The sequence below is a fragment of the Neolamprologus brichardi genome, chromosome 23, assembly GCF_056152115.1.
Source record: "Neolamprologus brichardi isolate AB-2024 chromosome 23, ASM5615211v1, whole genome shotgun sequence".
Taxonomy (NCBI): Eukaryota; Metazoa; Chordata; class Actinopteri; order Cichliformes; family Cichlidae; genus Neolamprologus; species Neolamprologus brichardi.
Genome location: NC_142125.1, coordinates 1,541,195 through 1,566,153, shown reverse-complemented (window position 1 = coordinate 1,566,153; position 24,959 = coordinate 1,541,195). Strand labels below are relative to the sequence as shown.

The 24,959-nt window shown below is 43.6% G+C and overlaps 1 protein-coding gene across 1 annotated transcript in view; it reads right to left on the bottom strand.

Moving 5' to 3' along the window:
* Positions 1-1,552: 1,552 nt before the first annotated feature.
* acbd6 (acyl-CoA binding domain containing 6) overlaps positions 1,553-24,959 on the bottom strand; it is a 31,154-nt gene continuing 7,747 nt past the window's right edge. Inside the window, exons 4-8 of the mRNA XM_087836693.1 lie at positions 24,682-24,755; positions 20,609-20,714; positions 17,785-17,874; positions 4,251-4,281; positions 1,553-2,460 (exon numbers count right to left, since the gene is read on the bottom strand). Of these exons, the coding sequence (XP_087692819.1) occupies positions 2,306-2,460; positions 4,251-4,281; positions 17,785-17,874; positions 20,609-20,714; positions 24,682-24,755 (456 nt within the window). The 3' untranslated portion in view covers positions 1,553-2,305. The remainder of the gene's footprint in view (positions 2,461-4,250; positions 4,282-17,784; positions 17,875-20,608; positions 20,715-24,681; positions 24,756-24,959) is intronic.

Below are 24,959 nucleotides of genomic sequence, written 5' to 3'. Positions count from 1 at the left end.
ACTCTCCATACCAATACCAACTAGATCAGAGGTCTCCAACCTTTTTTGCGCCACGGACCGGTTTATGCCCGACAATATTTTTACGGACCGGCCTTTAAGGTGTCGCGGATAAATGCAACAAAATAAAACTAGTACCGGTACTGAAAAAAAGAAGATTTATTCATAACACACGTGAAAAGACGCAGGAAAACCGAGTTAACGATAAAAACGATAACAAAATAACGCTGAAAACTGATAAAAACCCTGAAAACCATACATTTCACACCTGAGCCTCAACTCTCGCGGCCCGGTACCAAACGACTCACGGACCGATACCGGTCCGAGGCCCGGGGGTTGGGGACCGCTGAACTAGATGTTTAAATCTTAATATAAACGAGTAACAGTAGGTGGACATTAGATAAGGCTGCACTTTTTGCAGTGATCTCGTGTAGAAAACTATTCGTATATAAAACAGGTCCGCGGCTCCGAACCGTAGTAAAGGGACCTCTGGCTAATACGGTGGGTTCGTGTCGGGCTCGTAGCTGAAAACTAGCTTTACTTTGTTGTCTGGGTCAACTTTGCTAGCAGAGACAGAGAGAGGCGTTGAAAGGCTGCTCCAACAGAACTTATTGTTTCGGAGGAAAACACGAACACGGTGTACAGTCGAGTCTTAATAGCTTACTTACAGCTGGGCTCGTCAGGCTCTCTTCTTGGCTGCAGTGGTTATTATTATATTTACATGCTTCCAGCTCCCGTTTCTGCTCGATGACAGCTCGTACTTTTCTTTTTTCTCCCTCCCTCGCTCACAGACACATAACGTGTATGGCAGTCCATTCTCCCTGCAGCACGGACTACACTGCCCATCAGGCTACATTCTTTAGGGCTATGTCTGTAACACTCTGCCTGTTGCCTTCATATCAAATCATTTTTTGAATAAGAATTTTAAAAATATTTCTTCACGTCATTATGCTCCGAGAGATTGAGACAGACATTAGAGCCTCTTAATGCGCATTTTGTTTGGGTTTCCTCCAGCGTGGAATTACTAAAAATAGAGAAGACATTCTGAATATCACCTTAAACGGTAACTAATGGAAGACAGTTACGCATTTAAAATACAAAATATGAGTAACGCCGGTACATGTATTCCATTACTCCCCATCACTGACCACAGCAATGCGTCCTCCTTGGATTCAAGCAGATCATCAATGTTGTATTTACAGAAATAGATTTATCCAAAAATATAATCTAGGAGCATAAAACAACAAACATGACTGAGAACAATCTGGATCAGGTGATCATCACGTGCAGGTTTCACTAAAATCCGAAAGCTCCCACACCTGTGAAGCAGGCGCAGGCAGACGCCTCACCATTGCACAAGCTCATTGGTCCATTGGCAAGACGAGCAGCTCTGCGGACGTCGCTCGTCAGCAGTGTGGGCCACGGCCTCACACATTTATGCAAACATGTACGTGGAGAAAGACGCCCGAGTGGAATCGGGTTACATCGCTCACACGGGGAACTCTAGAACAGTGCTTATGCTTCTTTTTGAACAGATAACAGGAAGTCAAGGACGCAGATTTGCAGAACACTTTAATGAAACATGTGGAAAGCATTCATTGGTACCTAACAGAATCATGAACAAACCACTAGAACAGACTAAACTGATTAAAAGGCCTGGCTGGTTGCAGTAGGAGTGGGTGATATGTGTGGGATTCTGATGGATTTGGACGTTACACCATGAAGATGATAAATATTGTGATAGCTTATAGCGTTTATAGATAAGTGAATGGGAATGTCTCTTTTTGCTTGATCTGGTGATGCTGGATAAATACAGATGCTTTAACACACAGATGCACACAATGTCATTTATATATTGCCAATATGCTGTCCAGCTCATTTAATCGCACCATTTCCAGTCAAAGTCTTGTAGCTATACCTTATCAGTTCATAAATCTGTCTTACAGTAACCGTCATATCACCCAACCCTACTGTGCAGATAGTCAATACAGCATATAGAAGACTGAAAATACATGCAGTGCCCTTGTGTATTAAATTGAATGACTAATGTTTACAACCGTAGCTCAACAAGAGCTAAACCAATGAAATCAAAGTCACCTCAACAATTTGGGTGGGGGAGAGGAAAAAAAGAGACATAAAATGGAAAACAAACCCTTCTGCAGTCCAGGTCTACAGACTGTTAGGGCTGAAAGGGGAAAAGAAGTCTCTGCAGGGATGAATGAGGGATTATGGGAAGGCTGGGCTAAAGAGGGGAGCAGGGAGGCGACTAGGAGATTGGAATAACAGGGTGGTGGGATGCAAGGCCGATTCAGCCTTTCGAAGTAGTGTACCCACGCAGGAGAAGGGAGATCGCACGGGAATCGGTGACCTCCTCGGGAAGACAACCTTCCTGGTCTGTGATAGTCGGGTCAGCTCCAGATTTCAGCAGCAGATCCACAATTTCAACAAATTCACACGCCGAAGCTACAAAAACAAAACAGTCACATTAGAAACCGAAAGAACATGAAATGTACAATATTTTTAATTAATATTCCGTCTCCCGAGAACAAATGCATAGAAAACCAATTATCTATCACGTCAGTGTGAGCATCCTGGAGTTTTACCCCCATGAGGTTCACATGTGTTTAGTCAAGACGGGCGTTACGGAAACTCGAGTCCTCGTATGAATGGATGAATAAACGAAACACTTTGACAACATGGAGGCAAACAGTTTCATTTGTATCAACTGGAACCGCTGAGACTGCAGCTTTAGCAATATTTTATTAATAAATGAGTTTTAACCAAACAGAGTTGATGTGGTTGTGTTTCATTTAGTTTTAAATGGTTAATGAAATAATGAACCACTGTTACGATGTGGCAGGTTAGAGTGAATCCACACTGTGGGGTAATACAGTATGTAAAGTGCTGCAGTTAATGAAAAGCTAATCTGCAGGCCCAGCACTGACACTGGCCTGGACCTGAGCTTCCTTCAAACACTTCATTTCTGCCCCATTGACAATTTGTACCCCACTAAAAGGGTCTTTCCCCTCCCAGCGTAGAGTGGAGAGGGGCGGGGGGCAGCGTGCACTTTCTTAACCCAGTTAGAGGGTTCCTTCATTCCCGATCTACCCCTCGCCCCTCTGACACTCCCTCCCGGCGTCTATCGCTCGCTGCTTTTAAAGAGCAGACTCTGCTGTGCCATGTTCGCTGATGTCAGCAGCCGCAGTGATTGACAGCGAGGCCTTTTAACCTCCAGCTCAGAGGTGGCCGGTGGGAGTGTGCACGCACGGGATGCGATGTTACATCGGAATGCACGCAAGTGTGAGAGCGAGCCTGTGTGCATGCTCAAGCTGCAGCTATGAATGAATGTATGAGGTGTGCAAAGCCACAAGAATCACTAATCTTTCCGCTAAAACCGAGTAACAAAGCTTGACTGTTCCCCCCCCAGCCACACTTGCAGCCCTCCTCTTGTTACTCCAAACAGTATTTTATTTAGCCAGCCTTGTGTGTGCGCGTGCGGCGCGTCTCCCGCCTGGGCCTTGAGCTGTAAAAAGTGGCTGGCCCTCGGGGGAGCCGTAGAGGAGGAGAACAATTTATGGTGAGCAGTAAACCCTCAATTAATCACTTGCCAGCCAGTGTGGCCCTGTGCAAAGAGAGGTGGGAATGAATTTTCATTCTCTGCTATTTGTCTCTTGGAGTTCATCGCTTATGTTTATTAGTCATCTTTTTATGCCCCATCCTCAGGGCTTCTTCTGGTGAGTGCGGGTGTGTGTGTGGATCTCCAGTGGGTAATCCAGCATGCCCACTCCAACGCCACCAAGCACAGGGACAGATGGTGCAGCCACATGCACACAGGGGCTCAGAGGACATGGGAAACGCCCCTCAGGGACATGTGTGTTGGGGCACGAGGGGGTCAGGGGAGTCTAAGGACCACTGCTGATTTCCTCTGGGAGGTCTAGTGATTATTACACACAGACCCACACACACAAACACACATGCAGGAGCAAAAAGGAAGGAATGACAAACTTTGTGGAAAAACAGCAGAAAATAAGTGAGGAATAGAAAGGATAGAGCGGGAGGACTCAAAGATGATCAATGTGAAACAAAATATAGTCAAAGGAGGCGTGCGCACAAAAAACAAGCTGCTGTAAATAAAGTGAGAGTGTGCACACAGACAACATGATGTCTGTGCAGAATAAATGTGGAACGAGCCAATTTGAAAAACAGGCACAAAAAGCTTTACAGCAAGGAAAGTGTTCACGATGCTTTCTCACCATAATGCAACGCCGTCTGTCCTTCATCGTCCTGTAAAAAGACAAAAACAAGCGCTTAATTCAAAGGACCTGTGACACAGCAAAAACAAAAGACTTCACTGAGTGCACATTCAAACAACGTCCACTTAACACAGAAATACTGCCAACATTCGCTGTGAGTAAGCTGTGAGCTGTCACTTTGTCCAAACTTCAGGAGGGAAACTCACCTGATAGAATACAAATTAAATATTTTTGTGGACAAACGGTGCTGTGTTTGTTTGCCTGCACCAAAGGGGAATTATAAGACGATGAGATATTGATTTGAGAAACATGTGACCTGAAAAATCTAAACTTTCAGCTTGCAGGTCGTTTCCAGCTCTGGTTAACCTGAAACCTAAAACTCAGATGAAAGGGGGCCATCACCCCCTTCATCACAGCTGCCCATCCAGCATCAACCTGAATCCAAACCGATTACCAAAAGGTTGATTCTGTTCATCTGGAGGTTTTCAGTGGGCGTCTCAGCTGACAGCAGGTTTCCAACATTAGCTGTAATGTTTATGTGACCATTACGAAAACGATGCATCAATACTGGATTTATGGAGTTTGAGTGGAAGAAAGGGAACATTTCCACTCACGTTTATTTTTATAATTCGCAGACTATTGTGTGGCTTGTTTGAAGTGTTAATTAATAAGTCAAAGCTCATTAAATCAAACTATATGGACAAGACGCAGGCCGGATCCGTTAACACTGGAGTTTAGGTGTTCTGTCATTTTGCCACAGGTGTATTTAAACACAAGCAGCACCTCACCGCGCAGCCTTTAAACATTCGGTTTATTCTAAAGAGCTCGCTTCAAGTTAGTTTGTGAACATCTGGGAGGTACGAAATGTCACAACCAACTAACTGCATTTAGGAACGACAGCAGCTCAGACACAAAGTGCACAAACAAAAACTCAAATGCTGCACAAAAACTATTTGCGAGGAGCTCTGTGACACGTTTCCACACCAAAGCAGCTCCTGCAGGTATAAGTGTAGACGTCCCAGCACCTTTATCCATATTATGGATTTTAACAGCTCAAGTTCTATTAACACTGGACTTTGGCTACATTTACATACATTTCACCCTTTCATGGCTACTTTGTTACTCAGCCTCAACCAAATAAACCTTTAAAAGATGAGCTAGAAACATGCATTTAAATAAAATAAAATAAATTATATCCATCTCATCTGTAAGTGACCGTGTTTAATCTATAACATCAAGTGCATCATATCTGATACACGAGTTTGTGACCAACATCTGTGTGATCCGAGTGTACGCTCTTTGAACAGATGATCCTTGTGGTCAAAGGTCAGCGGCAGCGATATGACATCTTGTATGAAGTGTTAGACTGAGGACGGCGATGTGGAAAATGCGTCCTTGTGTGTCTGTAGATATAAAAGACAATTCTGACAGGCACCATCACCAGGAGATTCAGTTTTTAAAGTCACTGCTCCAGCCTGCATTTGCACCTCAGTGGTAACAAATGATCAAACTGTTGCCTCAGAACAAGAGCAGCAGTTGAACCAAGTGGAATCATTTCAAATAAGATTCAAATTAAGGCTCTTGTAGCTCACATGTCACAAAAGTTCCAAACTATTGGAAAATTATTCATTAGTCTTTCCTGTTTTGTTACACCAAGCCACACCTCCCTCATTTCCTTACTTCACCCATCATCCTCGCCCCCGTTCGTTCCTCTCGTCTCTTCTTCAGACTTAATCCCTCTCCTCTACAATCCCTCATTCCCCTTCCTTCCCTTTCCTGTCTGCCTTCTCCTGCTGAAACCAGTGCAGAGTGATCCTATTGTTGTGTTTCTCTCCATCTCTCAGGGGCAGCACTTCAGGGACCTGCTGATTGGATTAGAGCTTTCTATTCCCTCTGGGTGGATCACAGAGAACAGATGCAAATCGCCACCAGCGTGGAAAGCGTGCAGCGGTTAACCCAAGACAACAATGCTGTCTGACTGCGAGTCAAATCACAACCTGTGATGTACTGCAGAAAACGTGTCAGCCTGGAGAAGAGCAGGCAGACCTGTAGCAAAATAGCTGCGTTTATATATGCGCACATGCATCTGACAGCAAGAGGGTCACGTTTTCATCTTAAATAAGAAAATGCTGCAACCAATTTTCCCCTTTAGTTCACAACACAGACAAACAAAGACTGAGCACAGTGGGAGAGCGGCAGATGTTTACAGCCAGGGCCGAGTGAAAGACCACGACGCACAGAAATGCAGTTATAATTAAAGTGTAACGGCTTTAAGCTCTAATCTGCCTCCAGCGCTAATCTGCAGTTTGTTGTTCAGCAGCATAAAAGGACGCGTGTGCGCTCGCAAGTGAGAATATGTGACTGATAAAACAGACCAACAAACCTAACGATGCACAGATGAGCACGCCGGCGCACGTGTGCAGCCTACATGCCTCTTGCATGTTCGTGTGAGGGGGTCAGCGGCCTGTCCTCTCAGCGTTCCCTAATGCTCCCGGATCCAGGACGGAGGCTTGATGGAATCACAGGAAATTGGATTGTCTTCCATTTGCTTTGGAAGCAGCCAGGAAGAGACACTCCTTCCCCCCCCCCACCACAATACCTGCAGCTAGCGCGCCCCCCCTCCCACCTCACTCGTGCACCCGAGTTCCCATCCCATTATGAAGGCATGTTGCACCAAACCTCTGCTTTTACATGTCATCCAAAGTTTCCCCTTGCGATGCAGAAACGCTGGGCTGTATGTCAGCAGAGTGCTCGATAAAGCAGCTGCTTGCACAATGGCAGCAGGAGAGATCCAGCGCTGTAGTGCATCACCCTAATGGGGTGGAGCAATACGTTTAGGAGCAGCATGGATAGGGATTGATCCATCAGTACACTTGCAATTTTGGTGAATTTAAGTCACACCAATCTATCATTTCTAACACACAAATGATGTGAAGCAAGATTGATGAGAGGAGGAGTGAATTAAGGAAAGAGATGCAGCATGTAGTCATACTTTTAAAAAGATCAGAAATAGTCTAACTATTCCAAAAGTGCTCAAAAGTGGGGAAAGAAGAAGATGTAGATACATTTTATTCTTTCATGTCTATCATAAAGTACCAGCCACTCCTAAAAATATCAGCACACGATTGTCAAAACAATGCAAAGCCAAAAAGGGAACAAATAAAAGTCTGTAGCTCCGTTTATCTGCAGAGGAGAAGGAGATGGTCAAACAGTTTAACTCGTTTTCTTCAATGGATGCTGCAAAACATTCAACCAAAGCTAAACTTCACTCCAGGATTAAGAGGAGGGGACATGGACATGTCTGAGGTGGAACTGCCGAGTCCCTGCGCCATTTATCTTATATTTAAAAAACAAATAAAACAGCATCTCTAAAATACTGATGCATATTATTAGCACACAATGCCTTTGGTCACTTGCATAAACCCTCATTAATGTGAGCAGAGTTGATTTTAAAGGGAAAACGTCTCTGAAGTGGAAACAGCTTAAATTCTTGAGCCAATGCGGACACGTCAGGCTGCTGCTCTTTTAAAGGCCAGAGGACTCGATATGCCAGCGGAGAGATTGGAGACCATTTCTCCTTCAGCTCTCTCTTCTAATCTCATTTTTCTGCGTCTCAGTAAACTTTCTTTGGGCTTTTCTTCCTCCGTTTCTCCGCCTCCTCCTTTTCTCCCCCTACTGTCCCTGACAGCAACATTAAACAAGTGGGGAAAAATGAAGAAGCAATTATGATTTATGATCAATGCATGCAGCAGCAGCTGCTGACTTTTATAATGACAGTGGTTGGGGAGGGAGATGGAGTGGATGAATGTGTGCGCGTGGGTGTGTGTGTGTGTATTGGTCTCCAGGGTGTGTGTGGGGTAGATGAGGGGTGAATCGATAGGCGGCTGGGATCATTGGTATGCAGATTCCAGCAGATAGCATTATGATGAGCAGGTGCCATCAATCAGAAGAAGAGCCCAGACCGAGAAGCTGATCCTCATTCAGTGGGTCCATCTAAGACCAGAGCAGCTACTGTGCCACCTAAACCTTGGACTTGTTGGACAACTTAAATGCACAATATATAAATCATATCAACCAGCAGAAAGCCATTTACCAAAACACATATGCAATCAGCACTCAGTGGGCACTGAATCGCTTCTACGCTTCAAGCCAAATCTATTCAAAGACACTGATTCTTTACACAATAAAGGGATTGATGTGCAAAACCTCTGATAAGTAGTCTGCTCCAAACTTTGTGCAGTACACAGTTACGCAGATTAACAGCTGAATATACGCATGCTGATATTTATTAGAGGTGGGAATCACCACACATCCCACGATACGATATTATTGCACTTTTTTAAAATATTTTGCGATATTCAGATTCTGTACATAAAGGTAAACTTTATCAATATTCATTTTATCTAATATCAAAGTCTCACACTCAGTCTTTCTCTCATTTCAGTTTGATTGTTGACAAACTGAACGGTTTGTATTACAGTCTAGTCCAACTTAACTGAATCAACCATCTGGTACAATTATAGCTATTCTGAACTATGCAGTTTATGAAAACTATGCAGCCCCTTCAGCAACTGAAGAATTTGAAAGTAAATTAAAACAAAATATAATTTTACATTAAATAAAAAAAGTTTTAAACTTAATTAAAATAAAACATGTCTTAAATTAAAATAAGTAAACTGTCATGTTTATTAAACACATTTGGACAGTGAAGGAATGTCAGGATTCTTGCTCAGAAAAAGGATCAACATGCTCTGAAGTCAGAGCACAAAAACCTTTTTGTAACAAAATATCGATTTCTGCTGTCCCTGTATCCATACATTATTAGCAAACAAAATATCACCATGCTACACAGTATCCATTTTTCCCCCACCCCTAATATTTATACTTTGATTTATCACCAGTTTGTGTTCTATCCACATGAAATTTAACAGATTTGTGACGAATAATGAGCAACAAAAACAGACGAACAGCAGAAACTAGAAACTAAAACTAGCAATATAAAGATGAGCATCACTCAATCCCTTAAATGTTTTGGTGTCTTCACCTCACATTAAAATATCCATAAATTAAGTGAAGCTGAAGACTGTGTGGCTGCTTTTGTTTGCTGCTGATGCTTCTGTGGACGTTTTTCCTGACATGTGCACTGGGAAGGCCCCCAGTTAAAAGGATCTGCAGACCAGGCCCAGCCTTAATTGAATCTGGGTCTCCTCTCTGAGCTGGGAGAGGTAACCTTGCCATTCAGTGTGTGAGCACCGCCGCCCACGGTCAAATTAGCCCCAACACCAAACTCCCTGCCCTTCACACCTTCTGCGAGCGTCCTTCAGCTTCCTGGGTTTCCCCATCTCTGTCACTTCTACATGTGCTATCACACCAAGCAGCTAAACCTAAAGACATAAAGGGACCGTAGATATTAAACGAGTTAAAGAGGGTTTCAGTGTGTCTGTAGATCTATGTGCAGCTTCAGCATTAAAGAACTTTAACAGTCATTTTCCTTCCTCTCTGCTACAGAGAAAGGCAGTTTCACCAAATCTCCATCTCTTCGTCCACGTCTTCCCCTCCACACGCCCCTCTTATGTCGCAAAGCTTGCTTGTTCCCATGGGACACCTTAGCCTCCATTAAAGCCATCAGAGAAGGAAGATGGGGTTGAGGCTGAGAATTAACATCGCCAGAGGCCCTCCTGCGGCTCATCGATGATGTTTAAAAAGAAATATATGAAATAAATAAATACATAAAAGAGTGTAATATGAAAATCAATGGGCAAGCAGTGGGGGCTCTGGCCTGGCGTTTGGAGTGAGGGACTCATAAAGCTGAGTACTGCAGGAGACTGATGGAAGGCAAAACACTTACTTTGTTTATTCTCTCTCCTCACCCCATCCCCTCCCCTCGCTGTCTGTATCCAGCTCTCACTCCCTCACTCTCCTCTCCCCCTCTGTCTGCAACAGTCGAGGACAGCTTTAATGCTCCTGACAATTTATGTGGACGGTTAAGAACGATGGAAATCAAATAGTTGAGTGTAGGCAAGGCCCAGTGAGTGGCCAATAAGAAAGAAACAACAGCTGATGATGGCAAAGAGGACCGTTACCTGCTGGAATGGCTCTTTAGGCTCGACCATTACTGTCAAGCAGCTGGCTCTTTTCTGAGTGCTCGTATTATAGATTCATAACTGTGTCGGTGTCTGATAGGCTCTTTTTATCAGCGCACTGCAACAGCTTTGATTTCATCGAGTCCGGCTAATGTGCAGCAACTACCAAAGATGTATCCTATAACACCAGGTTACTGCGTGACTGCTAAGATGACAAGTGCTGTGTGACGGGGAACGATGCCCTGTATCCTTTACAGAGCCGTGCTGCGACTCAGGCTGGCTTGAAAATGGCTAACATGCTAACACGAGTTTAGTTAATTATGGGAAAAGGACATCGTGGATTTACTTTATGCACAAAAAGACAACACTTGAGTAACATCCCAGAGTCATAATTATATCTTCATAATCAGGTCTATAGGGAAGCAGTAATGCATTCACTCATCCAGGGTCAGGTTGGGGGGGCAGCAGCCTAAGCAGCCCAGACCTTCCTTTCCCCAGCCACCTCCCCCAGCTCATTCGGGAAGGGGAAACCGCAGAGGCGTTCCCAGGACAGAGTGTGTCCCGAGTTTACCTCGAGTCCTCCCTGTGTTATGAGCCTGGAACACCTCGCCAACTAGTCCTACTCAGACTCTCCGCCCTCTCTCTAAGAGAGGCCACAGGCGAGTGTAGGGATGTAGACAGACCAGTAAAGTCTGCTCTGCTTTTACACTCCGCTTTCTTCACTACAGCTGACCAGTACAGCCCCAGTCTGCCCCATCAGACTTTTGGAAAAAAGATCCCGAGATATTTTAACTCCTCCACTTGGGGCAACAACTTGTCCCTGACCCGGAGTTGGCAATTCAATTTTATTTATATAGCGCCAAATCACAACAAAAGTCGCCTCAAGGCGCTTCATAGATACAGAGAAAAACCCAACAATCATATGACCCCCTATGAGCAGCACTTTGGCGACAGTGGGAAGGAAAAACTCCCTTTTAACAGGAAGAAACCTCCGGCAGAACCAGGCTCAGGGAGGGGCGGGGCCATCTGCTGTGATTGGTTGGGGACCACCCTTTTCCAGCCGAGAAGCACGGCAAAAGTGGAAGTCTTTAACAGATCTGATAAACCTGAGTGCTGGTGTCCCGTTAAGGTCAAGTTCAGTGCATCCAGTCTAAACACACCATCATTGTGCTGCAACCCAAACAGATTTACTCTCATTCTGTCTTAAATCTACCTTCTTGCTTTTTCCTTACTACTCTTCATTGGCTCTTGTATAGTAATAAAAACTAAGCATTTCCATTTTGTCTTATCCAGCAACAAACACTTGGAAGTTCTGCTACACTGGAAATACTTTATAGTCGTGCCCTCGAGCAATCGTGCTGACTGAACTGCGACTTTGCCAAAAACACTCAGTAATGTAAAGACAAATATTGGCAGTATGGCGAACCCTCCAACAGGTCAGCGTTGCATCACATCATCAGACCTCACTAGTGTCCATCTCACATCTTTGTTTACTCTGCCCACTTTCTGCCTTCACCTGATTGTGTTATCCATTTTCAGTCGATTGATTTCCCCTCCATACCTTTCCCACCTTGGTGCATTTTCTTAATTATCCTATACATTCTGGAGGAGAGGTTGCACAATTATATGCACAGAAACGCATGCACACGCGCGCACACAATTATGACAAATATTGCTGGATATTTGTTATGACTGGGCTGACTGAGCCATTAGTTATAGGAGGCAGTGCTGGGAAAGGGGAGGGACGCGAACGTGTAATAATACCTCCGCCGTAGAATTTCAATCAGCCCGCCGTGGTGTGTGCGAGCGCATTTGCCGCTTTGATCACACGAGCGGCCGACACCACAGCAGAGGACTCCAGATCCATAAGGAGGTTTATGTTTTTGCTAATTCAGCGGGAGATTTAATATTGATGCAGGTTTAATGTGCTTTAGTGAAAAATGTGCACAAAGATTGTTCGGTTTGATTCAAATTAATTTTTCAGATGTGCCGCTTGATTTGTGCAGCAGGGAATTGGCACAAACCAAAAATATCTCTATTGTGAAGAAAAGGCAGTCATGCACTTCTCAGTAAGCTCTGTAATTTTTATTTATGCTCCATTTTAACCTTTTATATTTTTAAATTAATTAAACATGCAGCACATCCACAGCAAGTCGGGATTATTAAACCAAGAAGCAAAACGACTGTTTCCTGGATTTTGTAGATCTTTGTCACTACTCCTATAAACTTATTAGAATAAAGTATAAAAGGCCGATGTTCTGGGGTCCCCCTCCTCTAAAGTAAGACTTTGAATTTAAAGAGCGAATGCATTTTACGTAACCTGCAAAGCGTTCAGATCAGGGACCGGGCAGAGACTCAAATCCAGGCAACTGGACGGCTTCGGAAAATTATGTTAGAGAATTTATGAAGGAAAAATTATGAACACTAAAAGATGAGTGATAAATGCAGTAGGTTTTGGGAGGTACAGGGAGAAAAGAAATAACTGAAATAATCTCGTAACGAACACATCAGCTGCAACTAGTTTTGAAGCCTTCGACCTGTGGATTTACTCCAACGCAGCGCCAACATTTGGCATCGTGCGTGGGTGTGTATAAATAAATAACTGACACATTTTCCTTGCATTATCATTTTGACAAAGCTTTAGGTTACTGTCATAACTGAGGATCTCCGAAGCATGAGTGAATATTTGGCTACAGGCTATAATGGACCCGAATATCATCTGCATCAGGGCCCTTCACCTGTATGTTAAGACAGGCTTATTAAAGCTGGGTGTGTGGATTAGTTAAGATTACACTGGCTTAAAGATGCATGACATAACTCAACATTTGGTTTTTCCCAGTTGGGGCATTTATGAACTGACAGATGAGCAGCGTAGTGTGGTGTGCTAATGTCTACATGCTAATAGCTTTAGATTAGAACAAATGCACAAAGTGCTAATGTGGAAAATCTTCAAAGATTATTTGCAGCTCTTTCCTGATCTACGCAGACATTCGGCAAAGTCGAGGTGTCTCATGGAGACAAATTCACTGTTTGGCCTCAATAAATAAATCAACATCCACCTCAGTTTAAGTCCACCCACTCCACTCACTACAATATCAAATCAATGCATCCTTGGAGAGACCGTGTCATTACAAATCAGCGATACAGACTTGAAGCCAAAGCGTGCCCTTTCCAGTTTTTCACGAGCGGCGTGCTCTGCCCAGTTCTTGGAATATAAAAAGTTAAAAAAGGGTAAATAAAATAAAACGTCTCAAAGGCCAAACTTCTCTCACATGAGACGTCTGCAGGTCCCACGTGCAGGCTGCGTGCACGCGACTTGTGTGCACTCCAGCCACCAATTGTAGGCCACGCAGTCAGATATTTATTACTATTGATCTCGCTGGTCCTGGCTGAAGACTTTTGTTCTGCTGGCTCAAGGCTCTGACCTCAATTAAGTTATGAATTTCTATCTGATAGACTGATAGACTGGGAGTGCTTGGGCCCTGCCGTGGCCACGCTACCACGCTGGTTTAATTAGAATTAGCGGTGCTGCGAGTCGCCCTCGCTGCCTCATGGATCATGTTGTTTTAATATAAAGTAGAGGCGGAGGCAGAGAGGGATGGAGTGAAGGGGATGGTGGCATTGGCTGGGTGGGAGGGGAGAGTGATGAGGCGAGGGACGGGCAAAAAGCAAGTGAAAGAATGCGAGATGCAGTCATGGTGCTTAAAACTTTGGCTGCATTTTTCCTCCCATCACCTAAACTTAATGCTCACTTCCTGTAGTGCATTGAGGGCCTGTTGGGTTCACCTGCATGTCACCTGTCTGTCCTCTTTGTTAAACTAATCCTCCCTGTGTCACCTGCGCTCTTAGTAATCCCAGTCTAAGGCCGACATTGTGAAAGTCTACCCCGACCGTTCCTGCTAGTCTGGACCTAAGCCGTACCTTCTTAACTCCTCCTCCACGACTGAGTACACCCTTTTTATAAATGCGTTTCCGTAGCAACCCAAAGGGTTGCTGGGAAGATTAACGTGTTTGGGATTTCCACCTGAAAAGCAAAAGTTGTCTGTGTGTGGGCAATGAGGCTTAGCCGTGGGTTTGAGATTACAGCATCTGGACAGCGAATGACCACATGTGGGGCCGTGTGGGACAAATTCCTAAACTTCAAGGTGAACAAAAAGAAAAATTACCAAAGCCTTGATTGGGAACAATGTAACTGAATATCTGAAACTTGTTTGTCTTGCTTTGATTTTTTTCAGATTAAAACTGAATCAATGAGGTAATATTATTGAGAGATCAGTGTTGTGGTAAAACACTGAACGGTTACTGATGATTTCTGTTGAACTTTCTAAAATACAAACAAGTCGAGCTGACTGAAATGTTAGACCAGCCTGTGCTCAGAGTTTCCCTCTGAAGATTTATTTTGACAACGCTTGTATTTAAACGTGTATTCATACGCAGCAGCTGTAGAAGAACTTTGCTGTCTTTTATTTAGCAAAGTGCGTTATGAATTTCATCAAAAGAGACCATTTTAACACCTACAACTGGCAAGTATCAATTTTAGAACCAAGATCACGTAGGACCATTTTTCCCTTTCTCCCCATGAAGTAAGAAAGTCAAATCCGTTGGCATACAATCAAATCTGCAAATGAAATAAAATATTTTAGTAAGAGACAATACTGTTGACTATGGAGACTTTCTGGTGTTCACGAGTTCTTTGACTGATCTCCTTTGAGCAGACTTTGGTTGACCAAAAGAGGGACCTGCAATCCCAGAACTCATGGCTACGTTTGCTTTTTATTTATTTATTTTACATTTAGAGACCAATGCACCGGGCGGGACGTCTCTGAACAACTAATCCACAAAGGGTTAAGTCAGCAGACTCGCCACTAGCTTTCTAGATTGGTAATATGTTCTTTAAGTAATTCCAGTTTTTATCAAAGCATAATTCAGGTATTTGTAATACTAATTATATTTAACCTCCTAGGACCTGGCGTCCACATGTGGACGTCACATTTTGGGTTGTTTAGAACAAAATACTAAATTTTGCTCTACAAGGGCCTGATATCCACTTAGGACGTCATGCTGCCACCGTTCTGTCGAAATTTAAAGCGAACGTCCTCATATGTGGATCTCATTTTTCCTCAGAAACAAAAATTAAACGCACAGATTTACTCGGATTCTTCATGGTTGTTTTTGCATCCATCAGGTCCCAATCAGCCCAAACGCAAAGAGAAATTAAAAATGCTGCCATGAAAGACTTTAGAGGTTAAACAAATTTACAATAAATTTTCTCCTGTTTGGATCAATTTATCCCACTGTTGGGATGTAATGAAAGCCCTAAACTGCGATTTGCTAAATACTTAATTACCACCTTAGTATTTATATTAAAGTCTTAATTTCTCCTATTAAAATGCATTCGTCTCGCTTGCTCTGGGTGTGTTAGTCGAGGGATGCTGTGGAGGAGGAGCAGCAGGTTTACTGCACCATAACCAGAGCCTGATCTACAGCTAGCAGGTGGCACATCTGTGTATTCAAACACACACAGCTACCTATTGTGGCCCCTCCCTGCCTTGATCCTGGATTAACTATCAAACGAGCCCTTAATGCAGGTTACCAGGGTTTGGGAACAATTCACTAAAACAATCAGTTGATTAATTTCAAACGATTTTCCCTCTTCTGCCAAGCAAATGATAATACTTTTGTTTTTAACTCCGAGCCCCCCTCCCCTTTTTTAATCAACAAATTAAGCATAAATCATGTTTGATCTTTATTTACTGGTTGCTCGGCAGTTGGTAGAGGTCGAGAAAGATTACTGGGCGCACTAATAGGCTACAAACAACCCAAACATGCCTCCATTGGCCCTCGTGAACAACCTCACATTTCTTTTGTATTAAAAACACCCAAAACAAAGAAAAAAGTAACCATTAAAACTACTTGTTACATTTTTCATATTACCATAATTCCCTCACTTTCTCCCCTCCTGAGTAAACCCCACAAACGACTAACAAAAGGATGTTCCAGCATGTTCTAATGAGAGGTATATTATTCTCTAAGCTTCACAAAGTGAGATAATTTGGCATTGCAACACAGTGGCATGATTTAGCGGACTATATTTTTCTCCGAGCCACCTCTTTGCCACCTCGTAAATTTGCTTCCAGCAGCTCTGACACTGAGGTCCAGTTTCTTAATATTCAGCCTCCTGCACAGACTGTCGGACGTGCTGCAACACCTGAGAGACGAGCAGGTGGAACATTCCCGGTGGCCTGAATACATGAATTCAGGCGAGTTTGCGATTGTGCCGAGATACAACATCCTGCCTCTGAAATATGAGTTTGTTTCTATACCCATGTTTCCACAAAGTCGATTTTAAAGACTGAATGTGATCACTTTGAGTCATTCTGTTTGATTCAGGAGGAAGAAGGAAACAAATAAAACATGAAATAAATTCAGTGTGCCCAAATTTAGCCGATCCATCAGGACGACCTGGGCAGAGATTGAGGTTTCCCCATTTTGACGTCTGAAGCGTCTTATTTTAAAGATGGATGCATGAGTGTTTTATTTACAAAAAACAACAAAGACAAGCGTCCATCTATGCAGCAATCCTCCTCTGTCATTATCCTGATATGCAGTAAATCATCAGTGAAGTGTTTTGCAGTTATCCTGCTGTTAAGTCTTTTATGAGCCATTTGACACAAATCTACCACCTCCCTGCGAGCATTCGAAACAAAAGAGCCACGCATGACCACAAAAGAGAAAGTCATTTGTGAAATGTCCTGATTATGTGGGTTGTGCAACGTAAAACAATTTGCCTGATTACTTCCAATTGATTCGTCCTTACAGTTAAAACCTCAGCGCGGGCTGTTGCGCTGCACTGTGTCATGCCGCCGTGCAGGGGAACGGGAGTAATTTCTCCGATGTGCAGCTGAGCCAGCTTACCGAAGCTAAAGCCTCCTGGATGCTACTAAACCTCAGGGAGCCTAAACACTAGGCTAGCTACCAGCTAACTCAGTCTGCTAAAACCCTGAGGGATTTGTCTGTGGCACAAAGTGAATTAAAGGTGACCTTCTGAAAAGGATGGAGGGAAAAAGAAAGCGGGGAGTGGGGATGCAGGAGATGTCACCATTTTCTTTTAGTTTACTTGTCCACGTATAAACGAGTAGCCTCATCCCACATAATGTCAGATTCTCTACATGATGACCACATGTTGTGTACAAGTCGACATAGAAATGCATTCGATCTGAGGTCATCCTGCAGTTTCTGCAGAGCTGTTTGCTAACCAAGCTTTATTATTGTCAATAACTCAGGTTTCATTTCTAATGTTAAAACGACTCCTGTGATGATGATGATGATGGCATGAAGACTATAGTCACATCACATAGTAACTGTGGTGATGTTTAGGCAGCTTTTGACTTTGAAGGAGATTTTCACTATCAAAACACTTTCTTTAGAATATATAAAGAAGGAAAACTCACCTGAATGTTGATTTCTGCTTTGAGCTGTAGTAATAAAGACACCATCTCCTTGTGGCCTCTGTCACAGGCCCAGTGCAGGAGAGCCCGGCCCTGCAAAAACAAGAAATAATTGGTGTACGATGACATCAAAGACATGCAGGGATGACCAAATTTCCAAAGCCAAGATGTGTTTAAACTAGCGTGACGCTCTGTGTCATGTCTGGTTTAAACCAAATCAACCAGGCTTGATACAAAGACACCTCGTCACCTCTCCTCCTTCTCTACCTCAAAGAAGGAAAATAAGCCAATCAAGCTTTACAACAGGTTATGAATGCCCATTCAGAAATCAGAGCCTTTGGATTGGTCCATAATGAGCCGACTATAAAGTGATGAGCATACAAGTGTTTGTATGAGGCCAAACTTGTACGCGGTTGAAGCAAAGTCCAAAGACTTCAAGGCAAATTGCAGAATGCTGCAAAGGTTGATTGATGCGACGCTGTGCACAAAACATGAGTAGCCTCCCTTCTCTCCCTCCCTTTCTCACACTCATGCTCCATCCTCTCCTTAGGTCCAACATCCTGCTCTAATAAAAACACACAACCTCATTTTTCAGTGAGGCCAATTAGGTAAAGCTAACTCTCCAAGTCCAATTCTGTTGCTTAAATTATATTGATCACCACGGCTGCATGTTAAAATGGAAACTTGTAAGCTGGGCTGGAATACCAATAAGGTGGCCTCTCTCTCCCACTCTCAGGTGTGCTTCTGCTGACTGTTGCCCACATTTTCACTGAAGACCAAAGTGTGCAGGCTCCAGTGGGACATCACACAAACTCTGCAACTCCAGAGTTCAGATGCAGTTTGTCACTTATTCTAATCAAGAACCGTGCTGTGAAGACTGAAGGACTTTAAATGCACACAATATTTGTTCCAAACTGGATGTGAAATCGCCACAAGAGTATTTGTGCAGATCATCATGGCAACACTGGATATTTAAGTTCTGTCATAATCACAATATGAATATTTGAGTTAAATTGTGGCCAAAAATGTTTGAAGTCAAAATTACCATCAACAAAAAAACAAAACAATTTTAAATTTCATTACTTTTTCCCCAGAAACCTCAAAGCGAGACCTTTGATCATGGCTAATATCTCACTATTGAAGAAGGTAACCCGCATTTGTGCTGGCGCTCTGCTCTGATAGGTCAAAGTGAAAACTTTTGTGGAGACTGTAAGTGCACCTCTGCAAAACATTTAAAGACATTAGCAAAGGAAGCAGAGAGACAAAAAACATGCATATATTTGCTTAAGTCCTCCATCTCATCCTCTTTTATACACTTAGTCCCAATAAACACCTATTGCATATTTGAGTACACGAACCACAGTATCCAAACATTTACCCCAGCAGCTAACAGAGCTACACAAGATATTGAGATTCAGCTGCAGAGATTGTGAAGGAGCCTTTAGTGTTTCCTAGAAGACAAATATGCTGTACGCTGGTTATTTGTTGAGCTTTTGTCCACCCAAACATGCTCTGAAGCATGCTCACACTACAAGTATCTCCAAATTTAACACTACCTCTTAACGTGGTGAAAATCTAACTATAAATTACATTCTCAGCTCACCGTTGCCACATAAAAAGTTCCCGACACGCTGACTCAGACTCAACTGTAATTTAGATAAATACGGCTGGATGAAAAAAGTCTTCCTATTTTATATAAACGCGACTGTAATACGTTCACAGATGCAGCTTTTAAATATGGAGCTTTTTTATTATATTCGAAGCCATTCTTAGTGTAGTCTGCTCTACATCTACAGATATTCTGGATCGATCTGAAGCACAAACACATGTGATCTGTTTGGGTCATCGCCATTTATTCATCCAAACCGTAAATAGTTGTCAGTTGGTTTGGTTCAACTATGATCTGAACGTGTTACATAAATAAAAACTAGGGGGGCATTTTTCTATCTAGTAATAAATTTTCACTGAATTTTATCAGAAAGGGGGAACATTCACATCCCAACAGCTGCGAGGGGAAAAAAATCTGACAGGATGAGCTCGCCTCACACGTTCGAATGCATTTTTAAATTTCTCTGCCTTAGAGTCTGAGCTCTAAGGCAGAGCTTTTATTTGTTGGTTGCTACTAGAAATGTGTAACACAGGTGGGTATTTGATCACCGTCCCAAACAGTGAGTGCTGGGAAGACAGCCTTTCTGTCTGAGCCACAGATGCAAATGAAAACTTCACTACTGCCCTCTGCTGTCCAGCAAGCTGAATTACAGCTAAGAGGCCAACAATGGCTGGGGACACAAAGCATTCTCACCGAGGTCCTTCAGCCATCTGGCCTTTGACTGTGAACTCACCAGCCGACTGTTTATCTGAATAGCGGCTGTGATGAAAGAGGCTGGGAGTGAGCCATTTGGCCTGGATGCGAACCAATCAAGGACAGATGAATGGAGTTCAGGGTCAATCCAGAAAACACCTCCTGATGCTAATAGCCGCTCATACAATTTACGCATTTCAGTCAGAGCAGCGATTCCCGCGTGTGGCCACAGATCACTGAAACCATTATGTAACGACGGCTGCGTGAGCTGCATGAGCTGTTCCCCCAGTGACCTGTATTTTTCATGATACGGGTCTGATCGCCTTTACCTTCCCCTCCCACACAAGAGGTCAGAGCCATGCAGCTGTTACAGATTCAACAGACATGTTAGCCATACAATGAAGTTCTTCCTGACTCTGATTTTAATTTGCTACTGTAGGTCTGTCCTGCTGTATTATGTATGAAAACTACACTTTGTCAAGTCAATCATGCAACCAGTGGAGTGTGACTGAGCTTTGCAGATACCTCGTCATCCCGTATATTGACGTCCACGTTCTGGCAGGTGATGGCGTTGGTGATGTATTCGATGTTATTGTCTCTGCAGTAGTCAAAGATGTCTTTATCCTCTTCCCTGAGAACATGGGGGGGAAATGAACAGCTATCAGTTACCATAATAGTTATAATATTAATATGGTTTTACTTTAACTGAGATTTCGGCAGGTTGGGGTTTGTGCGCCCTTTAGCACCACAAACCAAAATCCATTCAATTCTTTGGGACGATGGAACTGAAACTGTGTCCATGGGCATATTAGCAGATTGTGTAGCTCATCATGCGGTCCTTCACAATGGAAAGTGCAGGTACACCACACAAGCAACACGTTGTCACATTAGTGGTAATGGTAGCAGCTAGCATAGTGAAGCAACCACAGATAACATCTCTCATAGAAAAGCAGCAGCCACGCGTCCCAGATCCCTCGGGAGCACCGGCGTATGACACATGCACACGGAGAGCCATCCCACCTCTAATTATCTCTCTGTGTCTCTAATCACCTCTTGGCATTGGGGACAGGAGTGCATGCTGGGAGAGGAGAGGGTGCAGCGGTGGAGGAGGGATGTTGGGTGAGGGGGAGAGAAGGGGCAAAATCTCATTTAGAGCTTTACGCCTTCCCTTTCCTCTGCCCACGCCGGCCATTCAGATTAATTCAATTTAGTGCTCTATTGTTCGACAGGAAACCCTGCAAACCTGCCGCGTTACCGCTCCCACACAGTCAGTCATCCCCAAGGCAAATCCCCCAGTTCCTGTTTCCGACGCCAGCGTGCTCTGCTGCACTGGGCCACAAAAGTCCCAGAGTGCGAGCACACACGGCATTTTGGGACATTTTCCCCCCCATGAAGAATAAGGGTGGCTTTTACCTCAGAATGTGACTGCAGTGCGATTAAATGGACGGGTACATGTAGTGCTTTTTGTAAAAATAAATAAAAATCATGTTGATCACACAAATACAGCTTGAGGATTTTGCATTTGGCCAAAAAACAGACATGTGGACCAAGGGAACGAGTCGGCCCACTTTCCAAATCAGTTGAACACCTGCTGCACCTCCTGAGCTACAGCTGCTAGAGGTGGGAATCACCACACATCCCACGATACGATATTATTGCAATTTTATAAAATATTCTGCGATATTCAGATTCTGTACATAAAGGTAAACTTTATCAATCATCATTTTCTCTAATATCAAAGTCTCACACTCAGTCTTTCTCTCATTTCAGTTTGATTGTTGACAAACTGAACGGTTTGTATTACAGTCTAGTCCAACTTAACTGAATCAACCATCTGGTACAATTATAGCTATTCTGAACTATGCAGTTTATGAAAACTATGCAGCCCCTTCAGCAACTGAAGAATTTGAAAGTAAATTAAAACAAAATATAATTTTACATTAAATAAAAAAGTTTTGAACTTAATTAAAATAAAACATGTCTTAAATTAAAATAAGTAAACTGTCATGTTTATTGCTGCCAAAAACAAGTTAAACACATTTGGACAGTGAAGGAATGTCAGGATTCTTGCTCAGAAAAAGGATCAACATGCTCTGAAGTCAGAGCACAAAAACCTTTTTGTAACAAAATATCGATTTCTGCTGTCCCTGTATTGATACATTATTAGAAACAAAATATCACCATACTACACAGTATCCATTTTTCCCCCACCCCTAACAGCTGCCTCTGAGTTAGACCCAGTCAGGTATCATCTTATACAACCAAAGCAGTCTGTTAGAAATGTGAAGCAGATTTGGTTGAATTCAAGCACAAAAGCAACTTTTACGTTCAAAGTTGTCCTCCTTCACATTTGGCACAGAGGAGACGACGAGCTCAGCGCTTTAAAGAATGAGGCAGGAAACAGGACAACCCTAGCGAACAAAATCCTCACTATCCGACAGGTTTCACACGTTTTACCATGAAATCGGGCAGCTAAAGACAGTTTACCATCCAATCAGACTCATTCTGACATTTCTCCTCTTTGTGGCGTCCTAAAATTTCAGACTGCAGTTATTGATGAAAACAGCCACAGCATCACAATCTTGATACCAGAGATCCAGCACACACTAAAGATCCTGCACAGCAAACATCAGGCAGATCAATCTGACTTGCCATCAACACAATCTATGCTTCGAGTTCGACACAGACAAACACAAAGGAAGTTGTATCTGCAGTTTGCTCTTTAATGCTCCTCTGCACTTCCTTTTCTTCCTCCCTTTCTCGTGCCCTTGCCTCCCATCGCCTCCCTCTTCTCATCAGCCTTTGGTGAATTATGAATAACTCATTACACTTTTATCGCAGACAGGTTATGTATGAGCACGTTCATTTGCATAGTCCTGATTACCACTGCTATGTTTATTCATGAGCCACGAGCTGGGCTCCACCTACTTCCTTGTCTGATGGCCACGCTGACCCCGAATGTCCCTGATGTGTGGCCGCCATCCGTCTCCCCCGGCAACTAATCAATAGGGCGACTCATCAGTCTTTCGTCGATGGTCGACGGGGCTTGCTTGACATATATAAAGCACGAGCGAACCCTGCGTGTGCGCGTGCAGATCGCTAAAGGGTTAGATTGAGGTTATTAAAAATGTAAATAAAAAGCTCACGAAGGAAGGAACACAAAATGTTTCGTTTTGATCCTTCCCATTAACACTGAACACACACACACACACACACTATAAACAAACTAATGATTAATGTGGGTCCTATAAACGACATGACATCAACAGCGCCGCAAAGCATGCTGGGAAGGTCACAGGCTACTCTGTCATCACTGGGGTACCAATGGTTTTGTGTTTGTGTGTAAGAGCGCTACGTGCTCACATGTGTGTGTCCAGTCCGGTGTACTGGCAGATATGTCCTTCATCCATCAGGCTAAACTGGTCACAGTGGTGGAGAACACTCATCTACCTGGCCTGAGCTTCGCTGATCAACACCACGGCCACGCCATTCATCAAACAAACACACACATGCACCTACACAATCTGTCATCGCATTCCCTGCAGGGCCCTGGTCGATCCTCTCGACGAGGCCGAGTTCCACGGAAGTATGAGAAACTCGAATAACTCAGCTCCGGCTTCCAGCAGAGCGTTCGGACAACAAAGCCTCCATTGTTTATCCCGATCCTTTCTCAGGGTGGGGGAGAGAATTACAAGTGTAGCATTCACAGGCTCCTCAATCACACAGTGATCAGCTCAGTAGTCCGGGGATATCGCTAATCAATCCTGCTTTTGTCGATGCACGCTCCACACACGTCCACAAACGCACACGCGCTCCGAAGTCGAGATGAGCAGCGAGCAATGCAATTAACTGTCTGGTTAACAGGTGCGTAGCTGTTTAATATGGAGAGGATCCGCGTGCGTTTCTGTGCGAGCGCGAGGAAATTGAAACGCAGCAGAGCAGTGAGTGTGACAGCTCTGGCAGGTTGTGCAACGACCTGGATGAAAACCTGCAGCGACATATAGTGAAGACTGTATGTTTAGGCGTGCACGAGTGTGCACATTTTTGCCTTCCCGGTTCCCACGGGAGGCATCGTTGCTATTGGATATCACCAAGAGGAGCGCCGTTCTGGGAAACCTGCTTCACCCTCCTCGCTCTGCTGTACCCGGGTCGTCTTCGTCGCCCCCACCCCAACACAAAAAAATGAAAAAAATAAATCCATAATTAAAAAGGGGAGCCCGCCTCTTCCCAAGACTGTGCATACTAATCACATACAGCCATTTATGCTGAAAACCTGCAGGAATCACACATCTCATTTTCATCTCCAATAGAGCTCTTTTTCATTGAAATGAGGATGAGGGTTTAAGCTTGAGCGGCTCTGCCAGGCAGGAGTAAATGGAGAATGTGTTTCATTAACATAAATCATAACTGGATGACGTCTCTGGGCCTGAACTGCAGTTATGGTCTGTTGAATATAATCAAATACTGCATCAACAATGCCAGACTTGGACCGACCTGAGCATTAAATAAGCGGCGATTCACAATTGGAGGAAAAAGATGAGTCTGTTCAAGCTTGTGTTAAGATGTCAGTAGGTTTCATTTCTGATACATGCAGATACCTGATCATCTCTTCTTGGTATAGGGAACTGACTGCTGCTCCGAAGCCTGTTCTCCTTTCTGCTCCTCGTCTTTCCTGGAACAACAACGAGAAATGAAACATCAGCGGTGAAGCCACACGTAAACCCAAAGCATGCATATTTGCTTTTGGTGCACATACACAAACACATATTTAACCACCTACATCACACTCATTTGTTTGGTATTGTTGAAGTACATTTAGTTATCATTGGTGTGTTTACATATTTACAACAACTCTTAATTTACTTCTTCTTTGCTT